We start from the raw sequence: 27,326 nt of genomic DNA on the forward strand, positions 1-27,326 counted from the left end.
ATGGGGACACATCAGGCCGTCTCTCGCGTAAAACGGCGGGGGCCTGGCTCCATGCCCAACAAGAAGTTACAGCTGGGAGACTTGGCATTGTTTGCTGTGTGTGCGAGCAAGTGTGAGGCCCACAGAGCAGGATGCTTTGTGAGGAAATTGAGACGGTGGCAAGAAGCTTGTGGATATGATAGTCTGTGCATCACCTGCAACAGGCCTTTCTGCACATTATTTGGAGATTATAACCGCCAACACTGGCTTTTCTCCGGGTACTCCAGTTGCCTCCCACATTCCAAAAACATGCATGGTAGGTTGATTGGACACTGAATTGCCCCTACGTGTGATTGGGAGCGCGAGTGTTTGTGTGTCTTTGTGTGCCCAACAAATTGGAAACTTAACGAATCAGATCATGGTGACATAACTACTGGTACCAGGTAAACAGATAAAACTGTTCTTCATATTTACAAGTTTGTTGCTAGCAAATTTATTGGTTCAAGTAGTCCCCTTATGGCAAACAGTATTTAATGACGCAACCCCTGTGAGGATAAGCAGTACACAACATGGAAGGATGGATTATTACCGTTATCAACAAAAGGAACTTTTTCCTAATGCACGTTTAAATTCTTGTAACTCGAGATGAAGCGGTTAACAATTTACTAATAAAATTTAACATTTTAAATGGTTAGGAGCCTTTTAAATTGTATTGGGGGGAGAAAGAGAAGTATCATAGCAGTCTTTTGGCTTCTACCACACAGTTGTCAGAAACTAAACAGAGAAAAAAAGCGGATGCAGAACATTTAAGAAGAAAAGACAACATACTGTACCATGCTGATCCTGAGCAACTCTACCAACCAGACGCAATCCATCTGACCAATAACGGCTTAGCTGAAAGGAAGTTGTTTACTTCCCTTTTAACTACTAAATTATTTGCTGTTTGATATATAGTCACACCACAGCAAAATAAAACCCACCATCTTATTCAATCCCCAAATAAGAACTTAGACAATAATGCTCAATTTAGTTTACATTTTGAACATTTCTATTGTGTGGAGAATAAGTTGCACACCTGCTTTACAGTCGAGATATTATGAGTTTGAATCTCAGCTCAGGCTTTCCTGTGCAGAGTTTGCATGATCTTCCTGTGCTTGGTTGAATTTTGTCCACTTACTCCCACAATTCGAAAACATGCAGGTTCGGTTAACTACATAGGTGTGAATGTGAGAGTGAAAATGTGCTAGTCAGTATGTGACCCTGTGAACATAATGAGGACAAGCTGCATGGAAAATGGATGGATGGATGTTTATTGTAGTTACAGTTTGCATGGCTGTATTATCTTGAGCTAAACGAGAGCAGTGAAATATTAGAAACATGTCTCAGTACGATGCAGTGTGGTTCTATCCCACATTTTTCACAGTTAATGGGGACCAGAACCCCCACGAAAAGTGAAAAACCGTCAGGTAGATGTTGACTATTTATTTATTTAAAAATTGTTATTTGAAATTTTTTTATTGGGGGATTTACGTCTTTATTATGCTGTGAACTTTTGCTTTGCACAATAACATCAACCAAGACCTTTTGATAAAATGCAACGTGGGATTCTAGTTAAAGTAAGCTGTCTTAAGACAAAAAACATTAACATTATTTGCTGATGTTTCGTCATGCTGGGAATCACATGCCTTGTATGATTTCCCGTGGGTATGTGCAAAGCCTCGGCGTCAACTAAATTTGCGTCTTTCTGCAATATGGCTGCATTTTTCCTAAATTTTTTATTTTTGGGATGAATATTTTGGAAAACGAAACACTAAAGCAGAGAAAAGTGATGCTCGAAGGATTACATTTTTTCCAATGACTTCTGTTATCATGTCAATCACAGGCAAGCCTTAAGATCTTTCTAAATTCAGATTTTAATGTCGCTATCTTCTATTGTTTACCATTGTTTGATTGATGTACTGTAGTTGTCGTTACAAGGTGTGATGTAATTTGTGTCCGGTGAGTGTAAAGATAATGCTCCACATTATAGTTAAATATGAAATCTATAACGGTCAGGGTATTCAATCTGAATAACTAACTTGAAAATCCAAATGGGATTCTATCAGTGTGTTGCTGCTTTTGAGTGTACGCTTTCTCATACTGCTTTCTGTGAGAGACTGATAAGGCTCTATTATTATATGCAGCCAAATGTATGACTCCTCTAAACATTGTGCTTATTTATATCAGCAAGAAAAAGGAAGGGGAATTCCTTCTAAATAGCAGTCAAGGGCCTTATCAGGAATTACACATCAACTCTCCTTGAGTGTAAAATGACCCAACACAACCCTCTTAAGCGACGGACCTGACAGAAAAACCTCAATAAATTTGTTTTCCTTCACTCGAGATTCCTTATCTTGCAGTTTCTGCCTGCACCCTCCCAATCATGTCCTTTTATGTCCCGGACGTAAGGAAGTGTCTGCTCACCATGTAGCCTCGGATCAAATGTTTGCAGGCACATTACATCAGAAAATTGTAATTCAGTGGAGAACAAGGTTGCAGCAGAAATCCAGTAAAAGACACTTGGAAGTAATGACCAGATCTTTTGATTTCAGTTCGTTTTAAGCACGTTTGTGTAATTGTTAATCTATGCCAGTGACGTATTATGACAAGCAGAACCGTTAGTTTGCCTTCCACAAGATGGCACAAAATTCAATTCATCTGTGTATCCACCTGTTGCAATTCTTATAATGGGATAGTTATGTGTTTATTAGGCCCAGTTTGTGCAGAAAGTAAATTTATGAATAAAGTGAAACAAGATACTTTATGCCCTTTTGTGAAATTGTTGTTTGGTGTAAAATATGTACCTTGGCTCAGTAACAGTTGGGAACTTCTGGTATAAGCAACCAGCTGCAATACAGTTTTTGTAGGCAGTCTGACAACATCCATCCATTTTATACTTCATACAATTGAGCTCCAGAATTATCCCAGCTGACTTTTGGGGCAATAGGCAGCGTAGACCTTGCTCGAGGTGCCAGACAATTGCAGAGCAGAATGACTGACAGACCAAACAAAGTGGTGGAAAGTAGATGCTGGGAACCTTGTCTGGCCTGTTCCTTTGCATTACTTAATCTTTGGTACACTTGAGATGAATACCGTATTTCCCGAACAATAATCATTACGATGGAGTTATCTCAAGTTATCAATCAATGCAATAATTTTGAGGGAGAAAAAAAATACTGCCTTTCGGATATATTTCTTTGCTCTTAAAACAAGCTCCGAAGCGCGAGTAAGCAGACTTTCAACTATGAGATTCTGGTGCAGCTGTGAGGAGGAAGTACCTCTTGATGGCAGACAAAGCAAAATGTCTGGCCGGGGCGCAGCAACAGACTAGATAATTATCACACACAGACACGTGCACAAACACAGACACAGAGGTTCAAATGCGCACATACAGTCGGCTATTCGATACGGAGCTGCAAGGAAGCACATTTGCCTCTTAATGAGAGGCCATAAAAGTGTGTGTGTGTGCGTGTGTGTGTGTTCGGAGGTGATAAACTGCTGCAAAATGTTGTTTACCCTTTTCACTGGTGTGATTTGAAACTGTCAACAGTTGGGCTTTGGGATGAAAGTTCTTTCATTGTCACAACAGGTTTTAATGATGGTGCGTTTGATGAACATAAATTCCTGGGGGAACAAACAACCACTGTGAACTGTGAGTCACAAAATAAAGGTTTGTTTTGTCTTTACTCTAAGCCTCCGCTGTACTCCACAGCCAATGCCCTGTTGCTCATCCGACATGAGAATATTTTCAAGTATAAATACCCGTACCGCTTCTATTCACACCGCAACATATTCCCGTTTTGTGCCTCGAGTACACGGCAAACGTTAGCGTTGATTCTTTTTGTTTGCTGGTTAGTGAGGATTACGCAAAAACGGATTCCCACAAAACCTTGTGGCGGGCTGGCACATGTGTCTTTTGTGTTTGTGTGTGGCATCACGCTAAAGGACATTCATTGCCCTCTGCTGCCTCGAGATGTCAGAGTTCATGGAGTTTATTGCACAAATGTCTCTCCTCAATGGGTTTGAACAAAAACTAATAAAGCAACCTCCTGTCTGACTATACTGCACTCTTCTCTGCCATTAAACTATATCACAGTGTGTATTCTAACACTGATTCATGCGGAGTAACAATGCAGGTCCATTGTTGCTTTTGTTGTCAGCACAATCTGAAGGTTACCTGCGGCTTCCTGGCACTGGCTGCGGTTGATGTAAGCAAAGTGGTGGCTGCAGCTCTGAGACTCGCACACACAGCCGCCAGTGGTCAGGTTACATCCAGAGAACATGCAGGCTGGGTTGGCCGGTCCCACATACTTCTGCCTGTGTCTTTCCCGGGGCTCTTGCTTCCGACCCTCTGGATGCACCCCAGCCACGGAGGAGCACAACAGTCATCGATGAGTCACAAGAAACCAAAAGTCTTAACGTGTGTGTCATCACTACGATATCGAAGTGGCGTTAGTCACATCCGAGCAACATCTGTTGAGGATTAGGACCTCATAGACTATTATGGCTCTAGTTTGAAACCTACTTAACTGTGAAATGGGAGGGGGGTGGCTCACCTGAATGGACCTTCATGCAGGTCTCCTGGTCTGCGTAGGTGAAGGATCCCAGGCAGGTGTGTCTGGCGTCGCAAACACACTGACCTCCTTCTCTGTCGCAGCCCGTCATCAAGGGGCATCGCGCGTCTTCCAAGCCGGCCTCTGGATGGTCTGGAAGCACTGCAGATGAGAGTGGGGTGGGAAAAGGACGTGATAATTTGCTTGTGGCCCATTTTGTAAGTTGCAACCCTTTATAGCTCAACATATACTTAAGTGGCAAGTATAAATCTGGGTCCCCCCCCAACCCCCACCCCTTGTTTTGCCACGCTATTTCAGCCATTGAACCCATTCTCTTGCTTTTGTTCCACAGCATGGGGCACTCCCAGCGAGTGAATCCTTTCTGCTTCTGAGAAACGCCTCCTCTTCACCAAGGCCACTTCCATCAAACTCATTACACCAGATACCATTCTTTTTCAAGGCACGCCACTTGCAGAGAGCATTCAGGCTAAGCCACACTTGGACCAATCTTCACAAGTGCGTGGAGGGAATGACGGCGGGATGAGCCACAGTGCTGAATAACCACCCAAAACGGCAGGATTAGCGAGGGCCCTCCTAAACATTAGCCATAGTGTTCCTTTGCTATGAATGCATGACTAAACACGACTGCATACAGCAAATTACCCTTCTTCATAGTTGTCAAAGATCAGCAAGAATGGCAACAGAGTAAACAGGATGAGACAAAGTGTGACACTTTCCCAAGCATGTGGCTACCATGCCTCATTAAAACCACGATGAAGCACGATCTGAGCTTATTTTAACACTCTGACGTTCTTCTCTCAACAGTTGGAATGATGCATTTTGTTCTGCAACTCACAACAGAAATAGCCTTAAATACTATGAATCATTAATTCCAATTGATTGTGTTGTTTTTGTTTTGTTCAAGTAACTCAGGACTATGAAGACAATTTAAAAGCTCTTTCCCCAAGTTGCGGAGAGTTGTGTTGATGATTCCTGAGTGACGACAGATGCAATGAAGCCTTGAACTATGAGTGACTGAATGAGGAGGCCATGTTACCTTTACTTAACCTGAGTTAGTCTGCGCTGTTAATAGCTCTCCCAGGCAGCCAGCAAACGAAATATTTCCAATAAACCAAACCCAAATGTCTCCCTCTGATTTCCTTTCACCTTCAAATGATCCTCGTCTCAACACTTTTTCCTTCCCAAAGTTTTCCAGTGACTGGCGAGGTGTTTTCTTATGAAATGGTAGGCACAAAGGTGCCGGTCTGTATTGGGGTGGGTTGTGTTGTTTCATGGCACTTAGAGTCCAAACAGTCAATGAAAGACGGAACATTGTTTATGCAAAGCCTGCCTGACCACAGTCTAGTCTGACCTGCTTATCTGGAATCTGGCCTGGCATGACTCTGGCCAAGACCCGTGGCTTCATCCCAGGGGGATCCCTCTCTCAGCCACTCAGTCTGCTTGTCTTGGCATCCACAATCGGGATGAGAAAGCTGACCTCTAGAGGCCCTCTGGCTGATAGGGAGCTAAAAAGGAAGTCTTTGAAACATTAGATAATACCAGAGGAATGGAGAAGGAAAGGCATGTGAAGGAAGGCAGTGGACATGGCGTCCAAGCAACACAGCCATTCTGGTCGAACCTTTGCAAAGTTGGGCAAAGGAAATGGAGGAGGAGCAAACACTTTGACTCGAGAACATCCGAACAAATTGTGAAGCAGTGAGGACTTGATGATTTTCACCTGCCTGACAGTCAGATCACAGATAAGTCAAGAGGTCCTGATGACGACCCTTTGAAGCATGTCGTTGTATACTCAAGACATGGCATGCAAACGGAAGCGGCTACATTTCTTTCGCATATCTCGCATATTTTGTCTGCACTCTATGTAGACAATTTATCTGAAGTGCTATTTTCATTTACAAGCAACATTTTTTCTCAAGCTAATGCAATCATTTCTGTTTATTATCCTTTCAGAAAACATGAAATTAAGCACTTCCCCGGTCATTTTTTACATATTTCAATGGCAGCCTCCTCTTTAACAGCACGATCTTGTATTCGAATATGTCAAGATGATGTAAGATAGCAGATAAAAAGGACACGCTACTCAAGGAACATGCAAGGCATCACACCTGCACTGTAACATTCTTGCTGTTCCACACTAACACATCGTGACCACCCAGAACGCTGGCCAGAAAAGTAGGGGATCAGAAAGTGGAAACATTTACCCCCTACTGCTGATTGCAGGTCTAATCACTTTAAGACCTTTGGAGCTTGAGGAGGGAAATCTGGGATCAGTCTTCAGCAACCTGCCTACTATTGCCCCCGAAAAACGCATTGGGAGGTGTTGATTTACCCCCACATAGACCCTCTAGCTCCATGCACGTGTGTGTGTGTGTGTGTGGGGGTGTGTGTGTGTGTGTGTGTGTGACTTGAGGGTCAGCAGCACGTTCCAAGAAGCTTGGAGCCACAGGACCAGAGCCACAACTCAATCAGAGGAGCCATTAGGACTCCTGGCTTTACCAAAGCTACTCATTTAAAGATGAGGTGCTCCCCAAACACAAGAGTCCTAACAAGAGTATGAGGCACAATCACGAGCTGTGTCTCCTAGGATGGCCTGGGGGTTGTGACCCCTGGTAATTCTTGTGGAACCTTGACTTCGACCACCCTTAATCGGGCACAATTGAGGGACTGGGTCAAGGGAAGCAGACGCACTGAGAGCTGTCAGTCCTCGTCAATCTTCCCCACGGGGCTGGAGAGAGTGCAGGTGGAGGAGGGGAGGGTCTGGTTGCTTGTTCCTCAGAGGAAAGCCATTGCTACTTCATTCGTTGTGGATGTGGAGGAACATGACACCCTACGCATTGCTTTGAAGTGCACAAAGTTACACAAACACCACTGAGAATGAGCACGTCCCACAAGTAATTCAGCTTGGCAATAGAACAAATGCTCCGACTTTCAAAACGCTCCCAAGCACAGTTACTCTAATTTCATCTCCTCTCAGTTGACAACCTTTTGGGTTTTTCAACAGCAAGACTTGCCAGGGCTTGAGTGCATGTAATTCAATTTGCCAAACATATTGTCATGCTCTGCACTAGAGTGACTCAAAGAAAAGAAAGAGCAATAGAACCTGGAAAGTCTGCTGGCATTGAAGAGCCCTTTCGAGCCGTGGAGCCGCTCCAAACAGAGCGGCCACACAATCGTAGTTACAACAGCCAGGAATGGACTGGCTGATTCAAATATTGTAGCGCACACACTTGAGGCACAACTGTCACAAAATGGATACAGCATGAGTTCATTTCTGCGTCATCTGCCTAATTATTGAACTCCAGCTTGTTTCTACCTTTTCCAATGCCAAAAAGGTACTGTATGTTGAAACAATTTTATGTTATCATCACAGTTACAAGATACCGCACAATGACAGATACAATCAGGTATACTTTTACACAATTTTCTAATGTTGTAAATGTCTAATGTCTCGTAATTGTAATTAATGCTAACTTTATAAAGTAGCCACATCGTTAAAGTCAAATGACAAGGGTGCAAAAGCAAACTGCTATTTATGATACCCCCAAAGGTGGACCCAATTTCTCTGTGATATGCCATCAGATCTAACAAATACTGTTTGAAAATCCCAAACCAAATAAGAAAAATGACATGCAGGTAACACTCACATTTACAGACCCCGATTTCAGGGATGACGGCACCTCCAGTAGAGTTGACAGAGGCGCATGTCAGCCCCAGGGAACAGTAGCCGAGGCTCCAATCCGCCCCCCCGCACGGCTCCCACTCCAGGCGGGCACAGTGATCGCAGCACCCGCAAGGATCCTTGGCCATGGTCCGACCACCATCGCAGCCTTGTGTCGCCTTGGCGGGACATGTCCGGAGCTGGCACGGCGTGCACGTGTGCGCCTTGAGCACCCGAACCAGACACAAAACAATTAACAGCAAAACGGACCTCTTGAGGAGCATCTTGCAGAAAAGAAAATGACCCAAAAAACAATCCCGTGTTGTCAATCTTGTCAAAAGATGAAACAGCCACGGCGCACACACACACACACAAAAAAAGTTACTGTGTACTCCGTCTTCCCTCACCGCCACACTTGAGTGGCACCTCGATCCAAATGAAAAGGTTTTACGGCTGCAATATAAACTCACGTCCCTAGAGCCTTATGTGATGAAACACGTGCAGGAATTCTAAAACTCGCGTCGGACCTGCTTCTGCTTCTGCCTGCTGCCTGCTGACAGCCTCAACACGGGGACGCAAACTGAGACCCAAATTGACACAGCAGGCATTTAGAAATTAGCGGTTCACCCCTCCCCCTGAGTGACACCGGTACCGACCAGTCACATGGAGCAAAAGGGAAGGGAGGACCGCGGCCCATCAAGCGCGTGTTTGTTGCGCAATGATGATGATACACTGAAGAACTTGCAATGAACTCACGAAGTGAGAAATTAACAGAAGTGGCGAAACTACTCACAGGATGTACTGAAGTAGAATGACAGATACTTGAGAAAAAAATACCCAATTAAAGAACGATTCGACTCCTTTACTCAAGTAATACCAAAATAACACTTTTTAGTTTGACTATCAATAATAACATATAATATCTCCGACACCTGGCACAAACAACTTTTGTCTGTGGACAAAAAAGTTTAACTCTTGAATTGACTTACATTGTACTCTTACTGACAAGACAAAAACACTGGGTATGTTAATGTGAATGATGACTTTATTAATTTTAAAAAACACTAATATGAGTGATTGTTTGTGTGTGTGTTCATTTCATTAGAATGAGAATTATTTTGTTGCCAACGTGGTTCTCAGGCTGGCGCACGACAACTCAACCCCAACAAATCGAAGACAATCTCTTAAATAAGGGAGTGTATGAGGTATTTATTGCTTCTCTTAATTTCCTGCATATTGTTTTTTCCCCCATGTCACTGCTGTCACTATTTTTCCATAAATCCCATGATCTCACTCAATCAGTCACTCATCTCAACTTTTTATGTCGTCATCTTCGGAGTTTTAAAAAATCATGAGCCGGTCTGACGAACGATGGAGTAAAAAGTACAGATGTGTTTTCAAACGGGGGGAAAAAAAAGAAGTCAGAAAATAACATGTTGGGTGGTTGCTATGGTGTGAAAAAATTTTCACTTTGCTTAAAAGGTCACATTTAGATCAGTTACATAATTGTCATATGAATATGCAGTTAATTTTACAAATTTGTGGGAGAGTATTAACGGTTGTAAGAAAATAGCATTCACATGAAAATGGCCGAAAAATGACAGCGACTAAAACATTCCCCGACATGTTGGGATGGCTAAAGCGTGATCATGGCCACCATGTAACTCCGCCACTGCCTGTATCATAAAATCCCTTGCCACTAAATAATAATATAATATAATTATGAATTTCATTTTCATAAATATGCATGGTCACTGATATTGTAGTGATAGATTTTCATGACTTCAGTGCAGGCAGCGAGGCTTTAGTTCATGCTCAGTGACAGTGTGATTGTGAGTCTGAATGTTTTTTTTTTAAATATATATATTCCCTGTGATTGACTTGTTCTCAACTTGCAAAGTCAAGAGTAACAAAACAGAACCATTGCAGGTACACTTAAAGCTAGGGTACCGTGCTATATATGCGGATCTACCTTCACTGGCCATATCCTGTCCTCCAACTCTTGTCACCACCTGCCAAATTGTTCTTTATCAGTATCCCACAACAAGCCATCAATCTGTCAAAGCTTTGCAGTCAAACATGGCAGACACTCTCAGGACCTTATTATTCCACAGCGATGCCTTTTGTGCGGCGCCAACAAGCGCTTATTTGTGTTTGTTGGTGTCCGATTGTGTATGCAGGTGGCTTTGGCACGGTTAAAGGTCGCTGGGTGTTTGTTGAAACTGTGTATGTGTGCTTACATTGGCAGATGGATGGTGTGTGTGTGTGTGGGCACATCTGGAGGTTTGTTGTCACTGTGCCATCTACATTGAAGAAATGAAAAGAGCAATAGTTAAACTTCACATACGTATATAAAATGTTGTCTATATTTAATTGGCTAACTTTATTATTTTTCATGCACATTTAATAACGTGGGCGCCACGGTGACCTATTGATTAGGACGTCGGCCTCACAGTTCAGAGGTGCAGGGTTAGATTCGGGCTCCGGTCTTCCGGTGCGGAGTTTGCATGTTGTCCCCGTGCCTGCGTGGGTTTTCTCAGAGTACTTTGGATTCCTCCCACATTCCAAAAACAAACAGGTTGTGATGCTCTAAATTGGGTGATTATGAGCGCAGATGGTTGTTTATCTATGTGTGCCCTGCGATTGGCTGGCAACCAGTCCAGGCTGTACCCCGCCTACTGCCCAAAGATGGCTGGGATAAACTCCAGCACCAGTGAGGAGAAGTGGAACAGATAATGGATGAATGGAAGAATGTTTCACATGAATGGATGGATGCTACAGTACGACTACGACTACAACTAAAAGTAATACAACTATAGCACTTTTCAAAGTACTCAAAAATGCTTTAAAGTACAGCCAAACGACACTTAGGTTGCAACGTCAATGTAAGTACACGAAATAGGAATGAAACTGAAAGATATTGTGGAATCAAGTGACTGATACAAAATAGTAAGAATCATGAAGATGTGTGTGCGTGTGCGTGTGTGTTTAATTCAATCGCTAATCTTAATCTGATGTCATTGTGAAAAAAAAGTGTCATGACACAGCTGCTTGGAGCCATCCTCTCCAACACAAACACAACATCCAGGAAAGCTGGTGTGCAGTGTGAATAATCAGCTCCTTTGCTTCACAACCGCGCTCTTGTCCTCTGGCACTCCCCTCCCTCCTCTCCTCCCTTGCATCCCTCCTTAAAGCTCTTGTCACATCGGCCGAGCGGCAGCCAGAAGCCTCTGATGGTTGACGACACATCGCATGTGGAACTTGGAGAACCTCCGTTTCCTGTGACATGTGGAGATTGCAGCCTGACCATGCTGACCTATTTGCTTGGGTGATAGGGGCCAGCTGGCGAATGTAAGAGGCCCTTCATGTTGCTATCATGGGCCATGGGTTTATGTTTAGCCAACAGAAAGGTCATACCTCCTGTCCCTCCTTTTCCATCTCACTACCCTTCCAATTTCATTTAAAAAATGATGTCTGTCAAAGGGACATTAGCCAACAATACAACATGATTGAAACCTGATTAGTGTCTGTTCGACAGGCCTCTCTAAAATAAGCGTCGTCCTCGCAGAGGGGCTTTCGGCTCTAAGAGGGGAAAGGTTGGGTCGAGCTGGGCGTTAGCATGTTCTGAATAACTGTAGTGTGCATGTGCTAATGATGTTGTGAGTCACACAACTCTGGGAAAACTAAATCAGTGTGAGGGCGCCAGGTTCACTCTCTCCAACGATGAGCTCCCCTGTGTGTTGAATGTGATCCAGGCTTGTGAAAACAGCTTCAGGTGGTCCGCATTCATGGCTCCATCTGATGGAGATTAGGTGACCTCCACCCCTCTTTTCCCCCCGTTTGGTCCTGTTGCAGCTGAGTGCCAAGTCACAGTACACCCCGACGGCGTAGAAGCGTCACACTGGTGCTGAGGAGGTGTTTCAAGGTGTGGCTGATGGGGTGTTGTCAGACTCACTGGCAGCAGCACGGTGACACTTGGCTGAACGTGGAGTCAACTATGACGTGTTGAGGGCATGTTAAGTGGGCAGTATGCACCACACCTGATTACATCTGTCAGGGTTGACTCAACAAGCTTTAGTCTGTGATGGCCAGGAGGGGTGCCGGCAGGGATTTGGGGCCCTGTGAAAAAAAAAAAAAAAATCTCACGTCATGCCTGTCCACGTCCATCCATATATTCATTTGCTACATCGCATGTCCTCGTTATTGTCACAGGTGAGTTGGAGCATATCGAACTGGTCGTCAACCAATCACTGAGAAAATATATTGAATGCAAAGTCGACATGACGCAGTTAGAATTCCTTTTTTTCTGATATAAAACAATGGCCCCAAGGTAAATACTTAAAAAAAAAAATCCACTGTTATTATGACATATGTGACCAGTATATGTTTAAAAAATTCCTCTTATGCTACATTTTTTTTGTTATGTTTTATTAAAAACTACTTGAATATTGAATATTCTTTGGGTTAAAATGAGGTGACGGGAATGTGATTGGTCAATTTTGCATACAGCCACATCACCATTTATAACAGGGGTGCACATTTGCAAAACCACATTATTTCACATTTACCTTTGTCCTCAAAAAGATGTCTTTTTTAAATTTGAGTTGTAAACGTCCATCCATCCATTCATTATTACCATCAGAATCATGCTGGAGCCAATCTGAGCTATCTTCGGGCAGTTGGGTACAACCTGAACTGGTTGCCAGCCAATCGCAGGGCACACAAAGACGAACAAGCATGTGCACTCACCCTCACACCTAGGGCCAATTTAGAATGTTCAATCAACCTACTATGTCATAGGGCACAAATTGTGGAAAACATTTTTTAAATCATTTATCTTGGTAACCTTGCTTTAATATCAATAAAAAATAAAACCTGGAACTTCAGCAGGGGGTGTGTAGACTATTAATATCCACGGTGTAAACAAATGACCATTTGCTCCAATGAGGTGTTCACGGAGAAAACCCACACAGGAGAGATTCACGGACATCTCACTCTTAGAGGCTGATTTGCTTCCCATGAATGAAAAAGCTTCTTGGGTAGAACAATAATTTAAGCCATCATATAGTGCAAGATCTCAACTCAATGAGTATCTAAAATATTACTAGTAACACTAAAAGAGAGTTTTTGTCTTTAAATTTCAAACAGCTTCGGGAAAAATAATGTGAGAGGATTTGATTGTGTTAAAAGCATATTGTGAGAAAATGTTGAATCTGAAAATCAAGGAGATGTAAACAAACATGTTCAAGAAAACTGAAGTATAACGATTGTGTAACACTGGTCATGTTACAAAAGCAGCAAATCCATAAATTACATTTTTTTCCCAATTTTATGACCACATCAGGTCTCCAGCTGTCTTCTCCAACTCACAGTCACCTCCCATCGCAGACATTCGACAGGCCTGAGGCCGCAGGACAAAAGAGAAGATTTGCGATCTGTGAACTGGATTGACTGTTTCTGTCAACAATGAGACAGGATTTACATGTAACAGTAAAGATGGTTATCTCCGGAGTCCTGTATCGTAAATTACAGCGTATAGTAAAATAATGAGATGATGCCCCCGTAAAAATTTCAACGTGCAGTGAATAAGAATAAAATAAGACCCCTATTTCAACTAATGCTCTTAATTAAATATTTTGTTGTTCTGTGTATGATTTAGACTTCAATGCTTTTCAGAATTAGAGTAATATGAAAGTCTTATTCTCTTGTGCCGCGGTGATGATTATGAGAGTCCAATTAACTGCTTTGAAGTGGCAAACACTAATAGTCTCTTGATTAAAAAAAAAACAAATTGGTTATTTGTCATTTTCATAATGCACTAACCTGACAAATTCAGATTGAAATTCTCCAGATTTAATCCATCTACATCCAAAATATTTATCATGGCTAGGAAAGGACACTTGTTGTACCTTATTTCATAAAAATGCAGGAAAGAAATATACAACATCATGTAGACTTTATTGTGGCATTGTTGAGCTTTCTAAAAAAACGTTTTGCTTCCAAAGAACTTGTTTTCCTGTGCAGCTTCCACTAGCGTGGGAAAATGTATGTAAAGGGCTAAACGAGGCTTCAATGACCTCACATAGGTTTGCTGCTTTGACAAGTTCGCTGAGTCATTATGAGTCAGCCTCCAGACCCAAGAAAGTATACAAGGAATGCCCAAATTTGAGCATGAAAAAAGGTGTTGAGTGTAAAGACAACCACAAGACCCCATTGTTAACCGTGGAGCAGGCCAGAACAGGAAAAGATCATTAAACACAAACAAAATCTACTTGTTGAATAAAACCAGACAGCAAATGATATCATGCAAAAGGTAGCAAATTGGAAACAAGTAATACTCCCATGCAAATCAGGAAAAACTTTCATAAAATATTATGAGTTATTTTGGCAACACAGGGAAGTCTGCCACCCATTCGAGGGGTTTGGGTTGGCACCGCGACTTTGAGATCTTCCAGAGTGGCGTTTACATGAACTTCACGCGCTTCCTCACACATTCCAAAAACATGCACGTTAGGTTATTTTAAGACTCTAAAATGTGTGAATGTGAGTCGAAATGGTATGACTGTATGGCTACATGCAACTTGTGATTGACTGGTGACCAGTCCAAGGTGTTCCCAAAGTACATTGTACAGTATATGAAAATGGCCCATATATACCCAGTACAATTCATTGTAGTGTTACATCTTATATTATCTTATTTGATTTTATCTTAAATTATAACACACTGCTAAAAGTACCCTTTTATATTCCCTGCTTCATGGACATTGTTTTACAGGCATATATTTGTAATATGTTGACGCTATATGAGATTTTAAAATGACAATTCTATTCTATTCAATTCTTTTTATTCAATTCTATTCTATTCTATTCTATTCGATTCGATTCGATTCGATTCCACAGTGACCAAAAATAAGACAATAAAAAACAAAACAAAAAAAAAAACCAATAATGTGATGAAGCACATAAATTGGGGGGGAGTGTGCCCATTTCCCGTCTGGTGGGCACAGAAAGAAACACAAAGGCAGTGAGTTAAATAGTCAAATGAGGCAACTAAAATAAAATAAAATAAAACAAGAAAAGATTAATGAGGAACCTGGTCTGGCTCCCCCTGGTGGTCAGTGGATGAACACCAGTGTGACGGAACAGATGGAAGAGGCAAAATGATGACATAAGCAGCGTGTTTGACATTCATAAGTGGCCGACTTGCTCCGCCCGTCTCAAAGTCTGCCTCTTGGTGGTTTGATTCTGTTAATTTATGTGATGATAGTGAATTCCTCAATGGATTGGAATTCTGAAGCACTCTTGTGTCCAACCGCCACAGCACCTGCCTGGTGTAATCTCCTCTTTCATCCATGGGATCATTATACTATTGAACCAGTGAGCCTCTCGGGTGTACAGTTACAGTCAATGAGAAGAGGACGCGGACGTAACCCACATTTTCAAACTGGCCTTTTGCACACGAGTACGTGGTTCTTGGATTTTGACTTCAACCCAACATGCGTGCTTTTGGAATGTGGCAGAAAGCCGCAGAACCTGAAGAAAACCCAGTTGCACTCAGGGAGGCCGGATTTTAAATTTTGTCCACAGAAATGTCAGGCGGATGTGCGGATGTGTGTTTTTCTTTGCTGATAAAAAGATTTACTCGTTTCTATATATTTTTAAACATTATTTCAATATATATTTCAGAAGTTATTTTCTGGACGCTCTCCAGAACACTCTCTCATGGAGGAGATGTTTCCCCCTCAGGGTTAAAACTGCAAATAAATGACAAATATGCAAAGCAACTGCTTGCTGATTCAGCCATATTGTCAGCTAATTAGAATTTGTGCCAACGCTGCTTCCATATCTGGCAACAAATTCTGGCCGTCGCTTGACAATGGCTAATTAAGGAACCACGAGAAACGGCATTTTCAGAAATGGGCAAATAAACAAAGATTTACTTTCCACAATACACTATCTCCACTTTAAGAAATCAAGTTCTACATGACGTCGTCTTAGAAATAATCCAGTGTTCTTCTGTATCCTTTCACCGGTGTGTGTTCGTAGATGATTGTAGTAGTTTCTGTTGGCTTTGGGCGAAAAAACTCCTTTGGTTAAAGGTGCCACATTTACAGATGGCCCTCCAGCTGGCAGAGGAATTCCACAACCTGTGTTTCAGCTGTAAACGTGACATAATTACAGTGGCACTAACTCAAACGCTGAGGTGAAACAACCACCTTGCTCGGGGAAAATCATCAGTGCTTCATGTTATGTCTGGGATAGGGATTCACCCCTGTCGTTGTGAGCGGCAGGAATGTCAGAAATGTTATGAGCTCGTTCACCTTTACGAAGGCCAACAGGGAGTTGACATCATTAGTCAGCAGCGTGTGGATGCTTGTACGGGAGTAACAGGAAAGTGGATATGGGTCACGACGGGAGTGTGTGTGTGTGGCGCTTCACTTTGAGTGTGCACTAATTAAACGCTGTGAAAAATAGCTGAATACAAATGAACATAAAATCAGTTCCCAGATGAAATTTGGTGACGCATACAAATGTTATTTGAGAAGCACAAAGAAAATGATCTAAAAGTACAAGCATTAAACACAAAGATAATCTATCTGCTTTCATGAAACTCAGAAAATACAGTATTTACGGTTGAGAGGGTGAAATCAGTGGATTTGGACAATTTTAAGTTAAACAATGGCTCTAAACGATTCGTCACTTTTCAAATTGTCGATAATAGAATCGATTAATTTGATGATCATTAGTTATCAGTTGTTATCTTTGTTTATGATTGTTATCAATTGCCAGACCTAGACTCAGGATTGTGTGGCAGGCCACTGAACTGTCACCGTACTGCTAATGATTCACTGCCGCCATCTTGTGGTTAAATTGAAAAGGTGCAGCTATTGCGTCACTTCAGCACGGTCTCATTTCATCACACAGATAAAAAAAAAAAAAGCTGCCCATTGTATATGCTTTCTACTCATATCACATGACAAGCAACATATGAAGGAAGGAAGCCTTCATTCCTGACGGGCCAAGGCTTTTTTACCGGCTTTTAGTCACACACTCTTCCTGTTTTTTCAATAACAAACAATACGAGGAAAGGGCTCTGCTCTTTGTCTAGACGGCGGGCCATCAACTGCGTCTGATGTGATTCAGAGTGCGGCCCAACAACAAGCATGACAACTGACCTGTCTAGCTGAGGTCACTTAGAAGAAAGAAGCTTGGATTGCTTTACCCCAGCATGGATTCTCCTCCTCTCTCTTAAAAAAAAAACAAAAAAAAACATGATCTAATCTAGTGAGGATCATGTTACTCTCTGCTTTCCATTGACAACAGGAAACCTTCCAGCCTGGGGGACGAAGGGGTAATAATCCAAGAAAAGCCACTTTACATACAACTCTACAATAAATGTAAAAAGATGATCGATTGCAGTTCATGAAGAAATGTAATGTTTACAAAAAAATGACCGCTGTTGGATGCAATGTCATATTTTGTTACATAGAGGGCAGAATGACACAACTCCTGCACCACTAGAGTTTCTTTTAGGTCACAATGCAAAACAAGTTACATGAGAACCGAGCCAAATATAAAACAATATATTAATTGACATGACAGAGATTTTGTGGTGTATAAATTTGAAAAACAATTGTTGTTTTTTGTTGTTTATTGCCATGACTCCTCCTTTTCGTCCAAATTGCATTGATGTGTTCAGCACAGTAATCAGACTCAAGGTCTCTACCAGACTGAAATGAGACTCAAAAGTCTTTGTCCCTTACACGCATCTTGGTGTAAAACACAACAAAAACACTTAATTGCACACACAAGAAGTTTCTTGGGCTTCCAAAACAATAACTGACAACATGACTAATTTGATTTTGCTGTCTGACTGACTCTTTTTGAAACTAAGTAGACTAATTTCTAAGTTGACAGTCAACATCACTGTCCCGCCAAGCCGGCTGCGTGCACGTCAACGTGCGTGTACGCGTGTGTGTGAGTAGGCGTGTGTGTGTGTAAGCCAGTGTCAAAGTTGGTATAAAGGCAGACTTTCTGGAGCCGGCTCCCTCGTGCCCTCTCACGACTAGACACACACTGGTCAGACCCACCTTGAGCCGACGCCATGATGGGAGGGGCAAAGTAACTGGGAGTTTGAAACAAGATCAGACAACACATTGAGAGGTGACACACGCAGGAAGGTGAAAAAAAGTGAGAGTAAGCGGAGGAGAGCGAAAGAAAGACAAAGCGAGCGAGATGGAAGAAAGACACAATAAAAGAGAGAGACCACTAAAAGTCTTGCCCGAGGCATCATTTGTGTGTCTGAGCTGGGTGCACGGAGGCCAAGAACGGTGTCATACACAGCTGAAGACATTCATTGTGAACACATACTGGCAGCCAACACACACATCTGGATTTCTCATAATGAAATGCAGTCGGCTGAAAAGTTTTCCTGAGCACAGATACAGTAGAAACACGATGACTATGCCTTGTTAAGATCATTTAATTGTAACACAATCTGTAACTTGGTGCACACAAAATTTTTAACAACATGCAAATAGAAATCAGTTTATTTTTATCTGTAGTCAACAGTGCCGTCCGGTGTATGCGCACATTGTTACTTGTGGGAGAAGTGTATTATCGAGAACCTGTGTTCCATTTAAAAAATAATTGTACATAATTTGCAGGCTTTCAAGGGAATGACACATATTAACACAGATCTGAACTTTTCAACACACTGAAAAAAAATGCATTCAAATAATGTCTAGAAAATACCGTATCTATCGTAGTGTAGTTGTCGGGCTGGTTCAGCAACATTATTGAGTGAGTGTCTTAGTGTTTTTGTGCTTCAAGACTTTTTCACATTGCAAGCGGACTTTAGATGACGTCAGACGGCGCATGCAATAAGAGAGGGGCGGGCTGAGTGATTTTAGAACGCTATCAGCACGAGACTAACACGTAGGACAAGCAGCAATGCAACTTCCTTGTAGGTTGCTAGGTAACCACCTCCAAATATGGGCAAGTTTGCACTGGAGCCAGGTTGTCATTCCGTGCTGCCGGCCGGTGAACACCAAGCGAACCGAGCGCAGTGTGAAAAGGCCTTTACTATTCTGCCGGCGTTCAAGAGTCACTTTCGCTGTAATGCGGTCTGAAACTGTATACTTTGACAGTACAACTGCGGAGTCAGTCTGTTGTCTGACTGCATGCTACTAGTATACGAATTTTCTTGACTATAAGATAAGATGCATATCACACTAGCTTGAATTTTTCTAGTTCTATGCACCTGATGACTATAGTTTCATTTAGCAGCTGTTTTATTCATGAAGCAGTCTTCAAATACATGATAGTACGATATAACAATATGCCCACCTTGTGGAAACACCGGTTATATAGTATGCATTCATTAGTGCCAGTTTTGTAGCTTTAAAGGTGAAGTCAACCCCAAAAAGTTCTTGACAATAATATGTTTTATGTGCCGACACTAGTCTAAACACAGCATTCTGATTAAGGTTGTGTTTGTGAGCGGCCATTTTTTTCAAGCTTTCTTGAACCTTTTAAAAGAAAATATAACAGTATCATAAAATCAGTTAAAAAATTAAGCCATTTTTTTGGGCACATTCTGTCGCCTCAAAATGACATCTCAGTGGCTGCAGGCTCAGCCAATCACGGTTCACCTGTTTTCTGAAGCTGAGCCATGATTGGTTGTTAACTGAGCCCTGAGCAATCGTGATGTCATTTTCACTCGACAGAATGTCGCAAAATGTCCACCCCCGGAAAGTGGACAAAAACTCTACTGCTTAACTCATATTCCACAAACGTTATCTTAACTTACTTCAAATGACAATATGTAGATAATGACTGTGCATATAACATTTTGTCCCCAATAAAAGTGGCGAAAGCAGTAATAGTCTGCATTCAACGGTTTTGCAATCATCTGTCATGTCAGGCTAAAAAAAAATTATTGATGGAAATTTATGACACACAAGAATTTATAACGCACCCCCCCACACACACACAAACACACACACACACAATGCCAAGCTGCCCATGTGCAACATACTCCACTTTCCCCTCCTCTTTTCAACATCCTTGCACGATACACAAGAGTTGCACTCAGGTTACACGTCCAGGTTGGACCTCTCGATTGCTCCCCGGGGCGTTGGGGAAGAGAAGCGATGGAGGGCGGGAGGGGACAAGAGGGATGGGATCGGGGGGGTTGGGGTGACGGTGGGCTGAAAAAAGAGGAGATGATGGAAGGAAAGACCACAATAACAGTCTGTTTCCTTGCGTGTTGATGCCTGCAGCCTAACCTTACTGCACCTGTTGTGGAGCCTCACAGTAGCCGGACAGCGATATGGCTTTCGCTGGGGGGGGGGGGGGGGTGTACGAGTTTGGCCAGTGATCTCATGTGGCACCTGCATCATGGCCCAAAGCCAGCTGGGGACAAGCCAAGCCTGGATACAAACTTGATGCACTTTGTCAATATCCTTTCACACTCCCCGCGCACTTGACGACCCCTGTTGCCTCCCCGATCAACCGGACAGCGTGTGCGTGCAGGCTCGTATGTGTGCAAGCGCCCCTTTGCCCTGCGACTTACCACACTAGGTAATTGGGTAAGTGTATAATAAGGTTGGTCATGGGTATCTGCAACCATGCAGCATGGGTTTCAAATGTGATCCAGGCAGCAATTTGCAGAAGAACTGAGGATTGTGTTTATGATTTGGCCTGCGTTGTGGGGGAGGAACAATGTGAGGAGCAATTTTTGTAGTTTGCTTCAGGCTGGAGGAAAATTCGAACATGACTTACTCACACCACCAAATTAATTGTTCATGTGGAATATGTAACTTTATTTGACTTTGCATTTTGTATATCTGTGTTCATCGCTGCAGTTTTTACATTGATTGGAATAGTTGCCCCAGTCTGGAATTGTGTGTGTGAGTGTGTGCGTGTATACCCGTCTCTCTCTGATTGCCCAATTAGACGTGTTGTGTGACCACACCATAAAGAGCAACAAGCACAGCATTGGAACTTCTCATCCCTCATTGCCTGTGCTCGTAGCCGGAAATGAACTCAGCAGGGCCATTTAACTGCACCAACTCTCTGCGGGATTGTTTCAACAGTGTTGACATGTCCTCTCATAGCAGCTAACCAAAACACAGTTTTCCATAATTACACTTGTATGATAAGTCGTTTTTGTTTCCTCTTGGGGATTTAATAGGAAGCTCGAAATAAAAGCTGGATATTAGTTCACTGTGACAGTACGGACTCTCTCTCCACCCTACAAAGGTGAATGGTGATGTAACACTCCACAAATACAGCAGATGGTGGGCAATTTGCCATGGACCCATATTAAGATGGAGATATTTCACTTTTGTTGACAGTTTAGCCTCAGAAGGGGTTTTTGAGTGAAACCATTTTGAGGTGTGCAGTGGGACATCTTGATCATTTCAAAGACAGTTGTTTGAAGTTTTTTTTTTTAAACAAACAGCCACAACGGAGAAATGTGTACTGCTTTTGCAATAACTTTTGTTTTTAATTTTCATTCATTTTTTTGCTTTTATATTATTCACACATTTCTTGTATGCACTTGGATCAAGGTGCAACTCTAGAGGCATATCATTAATGAAAGTTTTGATTAAATTCTGAATCATATGACTTTGGTAGATTTCGAGTATTCGCGGTTTCACAACATTTGTAATATATTTTTACTACTTGACAGTTTTCTAAAATATGCATGAGTAATATCATTGGGTGCATTCGTCACACTGCGCACTGTCGACTGAAATGGAAAATCCCCAAAAGAAATTTCAGTCAATGACTCACACCTGGGCACGGTGGCCGACTGGTTAGCACGATGGCCTCACAGTGAGAGACAGCATCGGGCGTGAGTTCGATCCCGGCTCCGGCCATCCTGTGTGGAGTTTGCATGTTCTCCCCGTGCCTGCGTGGGTTTCTTCCGAGTACACCGAATTCCTCCCACATTCCAAAAACATGCATGGCAGGCCGATTGAACACTCGAAATTGCCCCTAGGTATGAGTGTGAGCGCGGATGGTTGTTTGTCTCTGTGTGCCCTGCAATTGGCTGGCAACCAGTTCAGGGTGTCCCCCGCCTACTGCCCGAAGATAGCTGGGATAGGCTCCAGCTCCCCCCGCGACCCTAGTGAGGAGAAGCGGTACAGATGATGGATGGATGGACTCACACCGGCACACCTGGCGATCGACTTTTGCTGCAGTGGAAAAGCTGTGACCCTCTTGGGTTGTGTTGCTGTTCCTTTTGCCTCCATGTTTTTCGATTTACCTGGTGAGCATTGTTGGGCAGAGTCTGCTACTGCGTGCCTACTAACAGAACAAAAAAGATAAAACCCAGAGGCCATGAATCGGGTTGAATGAAGTCAGCGTGAAGAACCAATGCCTGTTGCCTTTGATAGAGTCGCCATTCGCTCCTCTGCCGTCTGCTACAATTTTCTCCAAACTGAACCTGCGAAATAACGGAATCACTTGGTTAGGGTGAGGGAGGGGGACGAGTGGAAAACTCCGTTTAACACAACTATGGGTCATTTTGAGTGCCTGTTTCTGCCATTTCGTCAAAGTTGGGTAAGCAAATGTGCTTTGGGACTTGATAAATCAATCATTTGTACTGTCCGTCTCCAAGAGCATCAACAACACGTCCGGCTGGTGTTACAACATGTGCTGGAAAACCGCCTCAATGTAAAGCCAGAGAAGTGTGAATTTCACTGCACTTCTGTTCAGCTCTTGGAGTTCATTGTGGAGAAGGGTCAACTCAGAGCTGATCCAAACAAAATACAAGCTGTGGTCGACCGGCCGTCTCTTATATCAACCAAGCAATTGCAGAGGTTCTTTGGTTTCGCCAATTTCTACAGGCGGTTCATCCGTAATTACAGTATGGGAGCTCAACCTCTGACAAGGCTTACATTGCAAAGGTTTTGGTGGCTGGGTCTCTGCATTGATTTTGCTCCAACATTTGACCCCCGCCAGGAGGTATGGATGTGACATCAAAACCCAATGCATCAAAAAGAATGTATAAGTAAGGAAAACATTCACAAGTTTCAATCAGTTGGCCTCCAGACCACCAGAGGGCGACCACATGCCAAACCACAATCCATTGAGCACAGTATTCAGTATGCACTCCAATCTGGAGAAGGTGATCACACTAACAGCTGGTGGAACTAAAATCTCAGGAAGTGCTTCTATATAAATTGACCACATTCATCTGAGCAGTCACTGGGAAATATTTGCAAGTAGCTCAGCTAGCACTCTCAACTGCTGCTGGAAAGAACACATTACCGTAACTCTTGATGCAGAAGACGCCACTGGTAGGAAAACAACTATGTCTTTGAATGGCTTTAAGGAAGTGCAATGCAATGTTTAAAAATGCTTCATTGAAACTTTGTGTGAACTTCACAGAGTATGATCAGTATGATGTTAATTAAAATCATTAAAGTGTTTAAAATGTTGGAATAGTTTTTTAATTAGTTCATGTACAAGTACTAGCAAGATTTGTTTCATGAAAGTGAGTCAAGTATATTTGTCAGAGTTGGGCACTTGACCCTTTTTTGCCCAGTCAGTCCCCCGCCCTCCGGCCGCTATCTCGGTACGTCGGCCCCCGACCATGTTCTGGCTCAAAGTATCCCCCCGCCCCCCACCACCCCACCCACCCCTAAAAAAAAAAAAAAGGTTTGTTGCCGCCCCGGGGACGGCCAGCCCAGCTCTGACACCTTTTTTGGGCAGAGTTGTTCTTTTATTGAAACTTTGAGAAAATGCTAATCGAACTGTATTTAAAGTATATCAATGTCCGTTTAATTTGAAGGTTATAAATCTATTCCAACTTATTTTACTCCAAATTATTCTTCTCCCGCCCCTACGTCAATAAATAACGAAAGAATAAGTATAATTGAGTTGTTCTTTGCATTCTTCAACAATTCCTCAGGCTGTTTTTCAAGTTTGGGCAGATTTGCGGTCAAGGAAAAATCTCGGAACTTGACACGACACTTCATTGGAATTGAGGTTTGTTCTTTGTAGTTGCAGAACCCCAGAACTGCGTAACAGTTCAGTCATGGCCCGTAGGAGAGTGCTGCTATTTCAGGCTTAATTTTTTCACAAGTGACATTTTCAGACCATGACAAGGCCCGGTCACCTGTTAGCAGCCCAGAAATGACTCGGAGCCAAGTGACTGGCAACAAGCTGGTCAAGTAATGAGGCACAAGCTGTTGCACAAAGTAGCCACTAGTCCTCCTATAAACGAGCATTCATGTTGTTTCCTGACTCTGACAAGGCTGTCAGTGGACATTAGCGCTCCTCTCACTTTTCCCTCGCTTTCACCAGCACACACCTCTACTCACTCTGGAGCTCCTTTATCCAGCATGTTTCTTTTAATAAAATAGCCCCTCTCTCTCTCCTTAGACCATTCACTTTGGAGTATATGTCTTTTTCCCTGTGTGCCCCCCCCCCTTTAAAATCCTTTTCACCCTCCTCCTTTTCCCTCCCTCCCCCCTCTGTTTGACCAAGTCTGTATTTGTTGTGAGACAAGGCGGTCTCTGTCTGAGGACCGTGCATGTGTGAATACGTGCATCTGTGTGTATGTCTTGTGTGTGTTTGCAACTGTTGATATCTGCTTTGCGCCATCATGCTTGTGTGTGTGTGTGTGTGTGTTTAAGCGAGCCCGGACTGGGCCTCGGGGGCAAAACACTCCCCCAGCACAACCCCAGCCCCTCTTTTTGTCCTCCCAACCATCTCCCAGAGATGGATGTGTCTCCAGGGAATTGGCCCCAGAAGAAAAGCACCTCCAGCTCGCGCATATTAAATTCTGCTGAGCAAATACAATATGCTGATACGTTTCTTTCCCCCTGCCGTCTCTCCCTCTGCCCTCTTGGTTTTTGAAAGAGTGGAGGAATGCATTTTCAAGTGCCGTTTACAAGTTTGAAACTTTTTATGCAAAATGATATTGCTCCTTGCACCACTCTTCAAGCGTGCATTTTACAGATTATGAGAAAATAGATTGTCACCTAATGTGGATGCATAACAATGCAAAGCCACTTTACATTTAGTGAGTCTTGACCACCTTCAAATTAACACGGACAAATCTACTGCAGTCGTCTTTTCCTCTTCTAATGCATCTAATTTGACCCCCCCCCCTCCACACACACACAAAACCTCCATTCCCCTTCTCAAACACTCCTCCCCCAGGCTTAAGGCTCGGCACCTGTGGGCCCCTCTCCCCCACCTCAACCTCCACCCCCTTGTGTGAAGGAGCCCAATCTTATTGACAGGCCCTGCCTTAAGCATCGGTCTTTTGAAAGTTTCTGAAGACTATTTTCACCACTCAAAAACACGTAAAAAAGCTAAATTTTATTTTTTTTGGAGGGGGGGGGGTGATCTTTTTCCTTTTCCTTGTTGGACTGTGTTTACACAATTCTGCAAAAATGAAGGTGACAATATCGGGCAGAGTCAACACGGGAGTTTAACAACAATTTTAAAAGAAAAAGAGCGATGCACGCTTAAATTCATGAACTGATGCACTCTCTACATACTTCTGTGTTTCTTGCATTTTCAAATCTTGACTTGCTCCTGAGGTGCCTTAACTGTTAACTCTTTGATTTACAGTGTGGCTGTGCTGCTCATTCTTACGAGATTTTAGAAGTAGAAAGAGATTTTCAGAGTTGTGCACCTGCTCTGTAGTAAATAGTAGTATAAAACAGCTGGGGGTATGAAAGTTTATATCCACATCCCCATTAGTTGAAGCTCGCCAAGACTCCACCGCCCCCACTATAAGCTCTCCCAATGGATTTTCTTTAATTCTTTGTCACTTCTCTCTCTGATTAAAAGCTTTCACCAACATGAAGGCTTGCGAATGCTCTCCTTTCTGGCACCCGCTAGCATGGCGTGCTCCCAAACACATGGCTTTGATAGTCACCCTTCTAATTTAATCCACTTGTTTTGTGTTTTTGTGTTGAGTGCACGTTACACACGCACTAACTTTCGTATCAAGACTTCTCTTAATAGCAAAGGCTGCTCTGTCACACAGATGTGATTGATTCAAATGCTGTGTGCGCACTTTGGTTCGTGTATGTGGCACCCCGTGTACTTTTCTGTTGGCCAAAGTTAGGTATGAATAAAGAACTCTGAGTCTCCAAATCTTCTTTTTTTTTTTTCGACTTCGTCTTCCTCCTGGCTAGAAGATCATTCTGTGCTCTCCATCAGTATCACTGCTACCGATGAATAACCATTTTCACTATTGAAGGGGGTGGGGGTTGGCACCACATCCCAAATATGAAAATGTTTAACAAATGCCAGCCTCAGTTGTACCTTTCATTGCGGTCATGAGGCGATTTGGAAAACCAGAGACTCGGACATTTAGTTTAGTGCTCTGCTCTTCCAAGCTGAGGGCATGAGTGCAATCCCCAAGTTGGGTGCGTTTTTTTCCCCCCGTTATGTCAGGCATGGCGCACTATGGGCTTGCACTATGACCACCCTGATTTTGAAGTCTAGACCCGGGAAAAGTCTACTTCTATCCCACAACAACGCACAAAATCGCAAACAGCCTGTTACGCCAATTCTACCCGTGCAAAGTTTAGCAAAATGCCCAAAAAAAGAAAACTCCACCCGCGTGCACTTTTAGACTGCTTTTTGCATTAGACTTGCATGCGTCACAAAAATAGGTACCGTTGAGTATTGCTAGTGGTCAACAGAGTCTTTAGAAAGTTGAATAGGAAAACTTTTTATCTCCTCACAGATAATAAATCTTACCTTTTTAAAAAATATCACAAAAATCAAAACAAATTTTATGCCTGATCAGCTGTTGAAATGTTTCAGTTCGCTAAACCCTTTGAGGAAAAGCACGTTTTTGTATTATCTTTGCGTCCGAACCTGTGTGATCTTCAAACAACCAACTATGACCATCAGTCGCCGTTAATCCTCATCATGTGACCACAGAGCCGTTTGAGTGAAACATCAATGGGCGAGGCCCAGCAATTTGAGGCGCTCCATCAAAAGGCATCAGGGACAAGACGGCTACTCTTGAGTCATGCTGGTGGCTTTAATGGGACTCTCTAATTAGGCACCAGAGGAGCAAACAAGAC

At 42.9% G+C, this 27,326-nt stretch overlaps 1 protein-coding gene and 1 long non-coding RNA gene across 2 annotated transcripts in view; one reads left to right on the forward strand and one right to left on the reverse strand.

Annotated features, from left to right (window-relative positions):
* Nucleotides 1-8,815, reverse strand: part of LOC148343291 (cysteine-rich motor neuron 1 protein) — a 32,679-nt gene extending 23,864 nt beyond the window's left edge. The window contains exons 1-3 of the mRNA XM_088318355.1: nt 8,237-8,815; nt 4,575-4,733; nt 4,196-4,369 (exon numbers count right to left, since the gene is read on the reverse strand). Of these exons, the coding sequence (XP_088174481.1) occupies nt 4,196-4,369; nt 4,575-4,733; nt 8,237-8,534 (631 nt within the window). The 5' untranslated portion in view covers nt 8,535-8,815. The remainder of the gene's footprint in view (nt 1-4,195; nt 4,370-4,574; nt 4,734-8,236) is intronic.
* A 14,602-nt stretch (nt 8,816-23,417) lies between these two features.
* LOC148343292 (uncharacterized) overlaps nt 23,418-27,326 on the forward strand; it is a 34,374-nt gene continuing 30,465 nt past the window's right edge. The window contains exon 1 of the long non-coding RNA XR_015846163.1: nt 23,418-23,564. This is a non-coding gene — a long non-coding RNA (uncharacterized LOC148343292). The remainder of the gene's footprint in view (nt 23,565-27,326) is intronic.

This window comes from Idiotropiscis lumnitzeri, chromosome 1 (assembly GCF_059441095.1).
Source record: "Idiotropiscis lumnitzeri isolate Australia: NSW breed Sydney's pygmy pipehorse chromosome 1, RoL_Ilum_1.0, whole genome shotgun sequence".
Classification (NCBI taxonomy): domain Eukaryota; kingdom Metazoa; phylum Chordata; class Actinopteri; order Syngnathiformes; family Syngnathidae; genus Idiotropiscis; species Idiotropiscis lumnitzeri.